An 11,106-nucleotide genomic window follows, 5' to 3' on the forward strand; every position below is an offset into this window, starting at 1 on the left:
GACAGCACTTTGATGAGAATATTTCTGTGTTGTGCTCTCTCTTATGAAGTCTCATGGATGAATGAAGAATTCTTGCTTGTAAGATTCAGAAGTAGATTTGGATGGACTTTAGCACTGAACATCTCAATAAAATTCATATTCATATGTTTTTTCATGTATTCATATGTTTTTTTACTTCAGACAAAAATTCTTGTATTATATATATGAAATTTGCATTTATAGTTTTTCTTTATAGTTTTTTTCTAAGCATACTCTTTCATAATTTTTCAGAACTCTCCTTTTCATCTTATTTTTATACTTTTTTGGGTGCTAAATGTATTTTATATTTTTTTTCTTTAAAGATTTATTTTTATTACAAACTCAGATATACAGAGAGGAGGAGAGACAGAGAGGAAGATCCTCCATCTGATGATCCACTCCCCAAGTGACCGCAAAGGCCGATGCGCGCTGATCCAATGCGAGGAACCAGGAACCTCTTCCGGGTCTCCCACACGGGTGCAGGGTCCCAAAGCTTTGGGCCGTCCTCGACTAATTCTCCAGGTCACAAGCAGGGAGCTGGATGGGAAGTGGAGCTGCCGGGATAAGAACCGGCGTCCATATGGAATCCCAGCACATTCAAGACGAGGCCTTTAGCCACTAGGCCACGCCGCTGGGCCCAAATGTATTTTATATTAAGCTTATTCCTTTATTCTGAATACTTCCTTTTCACCCCATTCAATTTTTAAAAATCTTGTAGTTGAGCCCCTGTTTTAAAGAGTTTGTTATTAGATAACCTTATAGAGGGATCTTTTTTTGATCTCCCAAGTATTATAAGCTTATATTTTCTTTCAGACTGGCACTTTCTTACCATTAAGTAGTAAACCTTGAAAGATTTCTATTCTATTCTATTCTATTCTATTCTATTCTATTCTATTCTATTCTATTCTATTCTATCTGAAAGGCAGAGAGGCAGACAGATATTTTCCATCCACTGGAGGATTCATTCTCTAGATGCCCACAACAGCTGGAGTTGAGCCAGGAGGAATCCAGGAGTCTGAAACTCAATCTGGTTTTCCCACAAGGGAAGCAGCAACTCAAGCATCTGAGCTATCACCTGCTGCCTACCAGGGTATGCGTTAGCAAGAAGCTGGGGTTAGTGGGCAGAGCCAGGGCTGAAGCCCAAGTTCTCTGATATGGGATGAGGGCATCCTGAGTGGTGTCTTAGCCATTACAACAAGTGCCTGTTGCATCAGGTGAGAAATCTTGGTTCACCCAAGGTTGTGAAGATTAACCCCCTTTTAGTTACTTTGCAGTTTTAGCTGTTACATTGAGGTTGGTGATCCATTTAGAATATTTTTTGGATATATGGTGAAGATTCATGAGTATCAAGTCATTCAAGAATCATTTGATTAAAGAAAGCTACCCTATTATTAATGAATTACTCTGAGATATTAGAATATTATATGAGGGTATGTTGACTACCTCTGGACTATGTGTATTATTAGACATATACCACATGGGTATTGCCCTTGAAGCAAGACTTCGTCATATTTTTTATTTTTATAGTTATTTTGATAGTCTGGGTTTGGTATTTTTTCACACACACACATATATATGTCAGTTTGTAATTGTTACAAAGCCCTAGTGTTCTATTTGACTTGTCTTGATTTTCTATGTCAGTTTGAGGGGGTTGGCATCTTAATAATATTGAGGCTTCTCCTCTGTGAGTGTAAAATGGTTTTACACTTACTATTAAGTTCATTTCTCAGTCTTTATTTTCAATGCAAAAATTTTACACCATGTATTAATGTTTATTTTCATGCTTTGACATCCTTTTCTTCTAATTCTTTCAACTCTCATTGCTGAGTCTTGGCAGATTGATTGACTTTTTCCAGTTTTGACTACATACAGACACAGGACATTATGCATCTTATTTTGATTGGTACCAGGTTGTTTCTATGTTTAAGAGCCTTATTTCCCCTTTTAAGATCAATATTTAGGGCTTACGTAGCTTCTTATTAAGTTTTTCCCATTCTCAGTTCTTTGTTGAATAGTCAACAGAGATATTCCATCCTGGCTGACTGGCTGGAGTTCAAAGAGCTGCCAGCTTTCCATGAGCGCTGGGAAATGTTTGGCCATCAAACTCCCAGTGACTTTTTGCACAGCCTTGTAGAATTTTGTTCTAAATATAGTCATTCATTACTCATCCACACATTAAGGTGATTCTTACATGATGTTTTAACGTTCTATGTGTAATTTTTTTTCTTCTCTCTTGCTCTACCTTGAAATTTTCAACTGCTTCAGGATCCATGAGCTCTGATTTCTGTCTCCCTTAGCTCATTGAGATCATCATGTTTCTGCTTGAAAATATTCCTTTGTGTGTGATATTCCAGAAGGTTCTGTCAGGCAAAAAGCTAAGATGAACACAGTGCTGGAACATTTCACTGTTCCCTGCTTTTTGGAGAGCATAGTTCTGTACTACCAGTGCTCTAGTCCAAAACTGGCTATTTCATTTAGTTTATGAGTGCTTTATAGTAAGAGAATAGATGTGGTGCAAATTATTCCAATGTGGCCAGAAATGGATGTCTGCTAATTAAGTTTTGTTTGTTTTATTAGTTTTGATCGGAATCTGTGAGTTAACTCATTTGGTTCTGTGTGCATGACACTGTTTCTTGGCTGGATTTTTCCATCTATTTTTCTTCTACTCCAAGAAAAGACACCAAAAATGAAACCTTTATAACTGAAGTGGCACATCCAGGGTGGCTCAAAAAGAAATGGAGCCACATTATCTTCCATTATTTGCTTTTCAGTTTATGGAGAGCAAGGAAAGATGCCAGCCATTGAAGACATTAAACTTAAATTTTCATTGGTGAATCTGAATTCATAAACATAAATTGCTGTACCTTAGCTGACAAGTAAGATTGGAAACCAGGTTGGAGCACAGGACATGCCCAGCTAGGTTTTTGCACCAACTGGTCTGCGTGAACCACAGATGGTGAGCCACAGTGTCTAAAGCAGGGATCGCGACAGGTGAGGGGCTGTGCCAAGCTGAGTCAGAGCAACCACTGACTTGTATGATCTATGGCTGGGAACAGGCCCAGTTGGGGGGCTAAGGGGACACCCTAGCTGGGTGGAGGTTCCCACCAAGGGGTGTACGAGCTGGAAGGGGGCTGCACTCTGGTCAGGATACAGTTGTAGCCTCCCTTGGCACAAGTGTGGACTGGGACAAGACACACCAGGCCGGGTCAGACTGCAACACATTCTGGTGTTCTGGAGGATGGAATAAGCTAGGTCTCAACCCCAACTGAGCCATGTTTGAGCTATATGTGAGTGTGGACGAGCCGTTGCTGGGCTGAAACATCCAATAGCAAGAACCAGAATGGGTTGAAGGCCAGTTAGGAAAACCCACTGTTCCTGCTAGGACAGGAGGTGAACTGACTAGTGCTGGCTCATAGACCCACTGGTATGCGTGAAATCTGGCACTTGGAGGGGTTCTGATGGAGGAGCCTGGGCAACTCCTCTGGCAGGACACATAACCTACAGGTAAGCGCAAGAAGCATGGAAGGAAACAGCCCAGAAGAGGTCATGGAAAGTGTCCCACTGGCATACATTTGGCATGGGTCAGGGGCAGACCAGGCTGAATCAGTTCACGTCATCCACTGGCAAATCCAAACACCGGAACAGAGTGTGGGTCGACCAGGTTTGGTCACGACAAAAGCAGTGCACAACACGGAATGCCAAGGTGAGGTTGCCTTGCCAGATGTGACAGCAGCACCCAACCAGCACATGTGAGAATCAACAAGGGAGGGGGCAGAGCCAGCAGGGGAATAAGGGGTGGTTCCATTGCTGGACAGCTACTCCCACTGGAGAGCATGAGCTGGGATGGGGGTAGACCAGACTAGGCAGGCCTACAACACCTGTGTGCCTCATGTGGACCAGGTTAGGGAAAAACCAGGCTGGGCTGATTATTCCTACTGGTGCAAACAAAATTAGAGTGGGTGAGGGTTGTTGGGGCTTAGCCACAGCATCAGCTGGCAGAAGCTGGCACTGGGGGCTAGTTCTGTCAAGTTAAACCACAGAACCACCTGGAGAGTTCATAATCTGGGAGTGAGAGAGGCCTGGGAGGGAAATAGTGGGCTCCTCCCTCTTGGGGTACCACCCCCCATGGGAGGGCATGAAAACTAGGACAGGGGCTGGGGTGGCTAGACAGAGACACCCAACAACATCCATGAAGGCTAGATAGTTGAGCTGGTTAGATGGAACAAGGTTTCAATACCCATTGGCATGTATGAGAGCAGAAGGGGATGTGGGACAGACTGGACTAGTCTGCCACACATACTGGCAAAACAGGGAAGGGGGCGGGCCTGGTGGGGGTTATTGTGGGTTGCTCTGACTAGGCTGCAGCTCCCACTGGTTTATGTGAAGGCTGAGTATGTTCTGGGCACAAGCAGGCTGGACTGCAAACACCCGTTGGTTCCAGTGGAAGACAGAGATGGAAACAGAACCAACCCAGCAATTGCAACCAGCAGCTGATCGGGGCAATGGACTGTGGTGGGCCCTGTACTTGCTAGTACATACAAGAATCTGGTCTGGGTTCACCTCAGGCAAAGTTTCTTTGGGGATCTCCGCAATTGAGTTTTCGGACTCAGAACACTAACTATCAAATGACAGAGGACCGAACAAGTCAGTCAACCACCTCAGTTATATGCTGGCAATGAAAATACTGGGCAAACAGAGACTCTATGATGGACTATGTCAATCAGTGGATTTCTCCAACGACCTCTTCATACTTGGAGTGGTGCGAGTGGCAGTAATTCAGAAACTGTTGAACTATCAAAACCACTAGAGCAAGACCCTCGGAGCATGCCCCACATCTGGGACCTGTGGTGGGTGGGAGACTGGGTGGGGCTTCTCCCTTAAAATCTCCGTTTACATCAGATATATGAAGGAAACAATTAAAAAAAAGAAAAAAGAAAAAATATATAAATTGCTCTATATTTGTTGCAAAATTAGAATTGACTCTATCATCGGATATGATAAACTTTGTTAACTACCTAGAAAAAGTGCATTTCAGAGTTTAAATTGAATTTACAAAGAAAAATTCTGATCAATATTAAATCATAAGAATAACACAACTTATGATTCTCAACTACAGTGTTATAAAAATATTACCTTTTTATTTATGTATGATGCTGTGTAAGACTTGTTCACACTTCTCAGACTTGTAGAAATGTGTTTTCATTATTATAATACTGTTAATATATCTGCCTAACTCTTATTTCCCATAAAATCTGAATACTGATTACAAAAGATGGATGCATTATTGTGCTACAGGATGCTTTCTGAGTCATACTCATCTGCTACCGAAACAAGTATTATAACTCTCTTAGAAGACTTCTTCCTTGGCATGTTATATCCTCTAGCAACTGTTGTTGAGTTCATAAGGGCTTTACCTAGATTGGTTATGGGTGCAAAAGTGTGCAATTATAAGTTCTTAGTATGTAGAAAAGTTAGACACATGTAATTTTATTCTGATTGTAATTGTGATTGTTAATTTTTAATTTAGGACCTGGCCTTTCATTATCAAAAGTCCCAAACAGTACAAAAATCTTTCTTTCATGGATGCAATGAATAAGTTTAAATGGACTAAAAAGGAGGGTCTCGCATTTAACAAGCTTGTTCTTAGCCTGCCAGTGAACGTGAGATGTTCCAAGACAGACAATGCAGAGTGGTCGGTAAGCCTTACATTGTTTTAACCTATGAGAACTTAGACGTCACATCTTAACCAAGTCTGTAGCATGGCAATCTACGTAACAGACACATGTCTGTAAATCTGATGGCCCAGGTGCCTTTCGATATGCCTCATAATTATTGCTCAGTGATTACTTGGGCTGACCGAAAATTTCTGATTCCACCATCTGAAATGAACATTCAGATGTGAGCAGGAACAGAATTGGATGTGAGCAGGCCTGACACAGTAGCCTAGTGGCTAAAGTTCTCGTCTTGCACATGCCGAGATCCTATATGGACCCTGGTTCAAATCGTGGCAGCCCTGCTTCCCACCGTGCTCCCTGCCTGTAGCCTGGGAAGGCAGTCGAGGACCCTGCACCCATGTGGGAGACCCAGAAGAGGCTCCTGCCTCTTGACTTCAGATTGGCTCAGCTCCGTCCGTTGCGGCTACTTGGGGAGTCAGTCTTTGGATGAAAGATCATCCTCTCTGTCTCTTCTACTCTGTGTTTATCTGACTTTCCAATTAAAAAAAGAAAAAAAGGAATTTGATGTGAGCTTCAGAAAGCAATAGAGCTGGATGTGTAGTGTTGGATTTCTAAGTTCTGATTCTCCTGATGGCTTAAGCCTTTCGCAAGTGTCCCCTGCCTCCTTAGCACCTGTAGCAGTGTGGATGGCTGAACAGGCATGGCTACTGCCTAGCTATTAAATCACTTGCTCATTTGCACTGTCTGCTGTTTCTTTCCAGATTCAAGGAATGACAGCATTACCTCCAGAAATAGAGAGACCTTATAAAGCTGAGCCTTTGGCCTGTGGAACGTCATCTTCCTCTTCTCTGAACGAAGATTTCTCCCTCAAGTTGCTTACAGGCTTCGTGTTTCTCAGCAGCACGCTGATCACCGAGTCCTTATGATTAATCTAATTCTGCTGTACTGGGTGGCTTTTTTTTTTTTTTTTTTTTGAGATCTGCATCTTCTGAACCTGTTGTTTAAGGTACAGATTAAAGACTTTTTCCACCTTGGGCATGAAGAGATGGCTGTGAAGGGGGTGGAAAGTTTTCATCTCACTCCCCTTTCCTGTCCCTGCCTCCTTCATGGCTTATCAGAGAGATGTCACTTATGTTTTGTTTTTGCCTCCAAAATGCTTCCTGTGTTATACAGATGTCCAAGTAAATCAAAATCAGCCTTAATTTGGTCTTTAAAAACGCATTGGAATTATTCAGTGGAAATAAAAGAATTCTTTCTCTTTCCTTATCCCATATTATTAAATGCTCACTGTAATGACTTGATCTTTTTGAATTTTGACTTTTATGTTTCTTTTAAAAATGCTTTCATCATATATATATATATGGCTGCACTCCTTTCTAGTTGCCTCCTTCAATATTGTTCTATGCATGTGACCTTCCAAGTGTCCCAGTGGACCTTGCTGTTCTACTCATGGACTCACTGGCTTGGTGACTTAGGGGAATGCTCACTGCAACATCTTGCTTAGCTGAGTCTCTTGCAGCTCTCAAATGCCCCCCCCCCTCACATTCACAGTACTTCCTCAACCCTTCCATACTCCATCCTGGCCAGTGGAGTTCTGCCACTCACCAAAAAGAAAGAAGTTATGGAAAACACAAAAACAAGGTGCAATCGATTGTATGCAGAGGAGCAAATGGAGCTGGCTGCAAGCCCAGTGCCCTGAGGGGTCCTTCATGAGGTGCCAGACCGAGTTCTGACAGAGCAAGCAGTAAAGGGGGGAATGGATTTCAAGGTTCCTCAGTGATGTGTTGGGTGTTTCACACGTGGGCTGACTGTGAGTCATGGTTGCTATTCTGGATGTTTCTTCTTAGTTAATAAACTAACTTGACACATAAAAGCATCACTAATTGAAAATCTTACCACTTTTTGTTCTCTTGGGTAAGCAAAATCTTGTTTTCTGTCCTGTTCTCCATTCTTGATCTGAATCTGCTTTGATCATATTAATAAACTGAATGGTGTTGACTTCATGTGATGGCTTACTCCTTGAGAGAAGAAAACGTAATTGTACTTACCTTGTCAGTAAAATTATTTAAGAACATTGCATTTCCAACTGTATTCTGAAGTTCTTTCTATTCTTCACATGGTGTCCCCAACACAGACTATGTTGTCATTTAAATAAATATTATGTTTAGAGTGTTTCCTTCTTGAGTCTTACAATTTGTGCACTTGGTGAAATGTTTGAATAATTTATGAGGCATATTTTAGTGTTTGCTTCTTTTCATTGTGTAAAGTGTGATATCAAATCATATGATTTCTCCTCTCTATTTTTTCTTTGAGTAACATGATAATCCCAAACACTGGCTATTTGAAATTTCATGCTTATTTTTCCTTCAGGAATTCTGAATGATTTCCTTTGGAAATGATGCCATAGATGCTTGTTTTCCTTGTTCTACATATGAACAGTGAACATGGCCACCAGGAAGGGCTTCGTGTTTTCATAGAAGAGAAGAATGCTGGCATTCTCCCTCTCCCAGGATTCTTGTGAATCTGTCTTCCTTTGAAGAACTGATGCCACATTTGAAGTTAAGAATGCTTATTTGTTGAGTGTTCCATAGAATTTCAGTTACTTCTAACTTACTTGCACTTACATTGAGCAGACTTTGCAAATAAGCTGAAGCGCCTTTCTTTCTCCTTTCCCTTGAAGGACTTTTATTGCCACTGTGGGGCAAGGCACATCAACTGCTTCTGTTCAGGCAGCAACAGTTGAGCTCTGAGCAAGAAAGCAGCTTCCATTTATCGTAGTACCTGGTTTGACCCTTCACTGCAGAAACGATGGAGCAAACATGCCTGAACGGCACCAGTTTTCATTCAGGCCCTGTGAGGTTGAAGCTATCTTGAGTTTCTTCCTCCCTTCCTTCCTTCCTTCCTTTTTCTGGTTGAGGCTAAGGCACATTCCAAGGAATCCAAAAGTTCATGACACTGATACAGTCAACAGAGACAGGGTGTTAAGAGCTTTCAACTTTATCTTGAGGTTACAGACGACATTTGAAAGCGGTCTGTATATGCAACTATAAAATTAGATCAGGAAATGCATATTTAATCATAAAGACCATCTCTATGTTCCTGATATGATAGATGCTGGTGATTAACATTCTTCTAATGAAAAGTTCCTCATGTCTTTGTTTCCTTATGATTACGTTACTGTAAGTAGAATTACAGAAATAATCCTGCACATTTTGAAGAATTTTGATATACACATTCAAGTTATTCTAAAATGGTTCATGGAAATTCATCTGTCTATCTATCTATCTATAATCTGTGTAATCTGTGTATCTGTATGTATGAATATATCTTTGTTCCTCTGTCTACCCATTACATATCATATGTCATCTATTGTGTGTCATCTACTTTAACTGAGAGAATGAAAATTAGTTCAAATATGGTAAAATGGTTGCAAAGAGGTTGGTGGGAGATGTGTCCAGAGTTCTTTATATCATCGTTACAATTATTTTAAAATAAAAAGTTAATAAGATGAACTACATAAAGATGTATATACAGTTAGTGATCAGGTAAATTTTCTTTCTCCTGGAGCACCTCTTCATTTAGTGGTTAGAACAAAAGAAATTAGCTTGGAATTGCTCTTCAGTGTCCATGAAAGGAGGCTGGATGACTGTCATTGTGCCAGTTCTGACTGAAGATGAAATGGGTGTCCTATCTGGGGATCCAAATCAGAGAAAGGATATGAAGCATTTCGGATGTAAGAAAGGATTACCCCAACTAAAACAAAACAAAGAAAGAGACCTTTCCACTAGGAATCACTTAAAATTATCTAACATTTATTTCGTGTTTTCCCCAACTGTAAACCCAGTGCATAGTAATATCTTTGTAGAAAAAAATAGGAAATACAGCAACTTTGAAAACAAAACTTAATCCTACTGCCTAGAGAATACAACTTTTAAGTTTCTGGTAAATATGCTTTTAGTTCATGTCAGTGTAGTGTGTGTTTGTGTGTATCCACGTGCAAATGTAGATGCATCTGTTAGTTCATTAGCTTCTGAAATGAACTCCAAATTGACACAATAAATTTTACTTCATTTTTAATAGTTTGATGTCTGTGATTCATTTATTTAGGGCTTACCTTTTTCTGCGAGGGATCCTTTGCCCTCCTCCCCCTATCGCCCAAGTGTCACCTGCAGTAGGTTTGTTAGTGAAGAAGGCTTTGATTCGGAAATGACAGAAATCACTTCCGCTTGCACTCAGGTTAGTGTTATGGCATTGGTGAAACGCAAGAGGGCCTTATCCTTAAAAGACCTTGCTTGATGTTGTGTACGAACCTAACGTAGTTAAACTGATAGTCTGTGACTGACTAATAGTTAATTTATTAGACTTAGAGCACTCCTTTCTTCTCAGGCCAGCCCTGTGTTCATGGAGAATATTTGAGTTGTGCACAGTTCCTGTAAATATGAATTTGAAAGAGCTAGAGAAGTTATTCAGTATTCAAATTTCCTAGACTCATTTACTGCACTATATTGTAACTGAATAGCAGTTCCTCTGGGATTAAACTATGGAACACTCAACTAACTTTACAATGAGCTAACTTCACAAATTTTCTGAAACTCTCAAGGTGTTCACAAACAACTGCAAAGCAAAGCCCAATAGACATAGCTCTCCCTGTGGGTTCACCGATCCACTCCTTATTTCCTGTTGTAGCTGCCAACAGACAGACATTCTATTTTTCTATTATCTGGAGTGGCACAATTCACAAACAATAGAATAGAACTTATCCAATTAAAAAAGAATATCCTAAAATGAATCCCATTGCATAAAGTATTATAAAATATTGGTGAATAAGACCATGAAAATTTGAGAAGTTTCAGTTCTATAGATTATTCTTCAAGAAAAGATGAACATGCCTCACAGACTAGCAAGGAAACATAAAATTCTAGAAAGCTAGACCCATCAGATGCATTATAACGGAGATTTTTCCACATACAACAACTTTGCTCATTTTCTGTCTTTCATCGTGCAGTAAGGTATTTGTAGTAAATTGTGTGGACATTATCATATAGCTGAATTGTTCTGCCATAAGGAAGACCGGGTCCTAAGTTGGAACTCTTTAAGTGAAAGTTGTTTCGTCTGAGTTCCATTCATTATCCTCTTATTAACAATAGCATATGCACTCCATGGCTTCAATTAAAAGCTCATTTAGTGAAAACATTTGTTTTCTAGTCTTCCTATTAAATGGTGTGGGAAATGTGAAAAAATGACTTGGAAAAATAGTGTAGGCAATAATCTATAAATGTAGTATACAAGCACAAATTCGTCCACTTTGGCCTCTAATAATTTTTAAAGATTTATTTTATTTTTATTGGAAAATCAAATATACAGAGAGGAGGAGAGACAGAGAGGAAGATCTTCCTTCCATTAGTTCACTCCC

The 11,106-nt window shown here is 40.3% G+C and overlaps 1 protein-coding gene across 1 annotated transcript in view; it reads left to right on the forward strand.

The window, feature by feature from the left end:
• The window catches only part of MOXD1 (monooxygenase DBH like 1), an 89,501-nt gene extending 82,724 nt beyond the window's left edge, over window positions 1-6,777 (forward strand). The window contains exons 11-12 of the mRNA XM_012927604.3: window positions 5,546-5,714; window positions 6,455-6,777. Coding sequence (XP_012783058.2) covers window positions 5,546-5,714; window positions 6,455-6,619 — 334 coding nt within the window. The 3' untranslated portion in view covers window positions 6,620-6,777. The remainder of the gene's footprint in view (window positions 1-5,545; window positions 5,715-6,454) is intronic.
• The last annotated feature ends 4,329 nt before the right edge of the window (window positions 6,778-11,106 follow it).

The sequence above is a fragment of the Ochotona princeps genome, chromosome 1 (genome assembly GCF_030435755.1).
Source record: "Ochotona princeps isolate mOchPri1 chromosome 1, mOchPri1.hap1, whole genome shotgun sequence".
Taxonomy (NCBI): Eukaryota; Metazoa; Chordata; class Mammalia; order Lagomorpha; family Ochotonidae; genus Ochotona; species Ochotona princeps.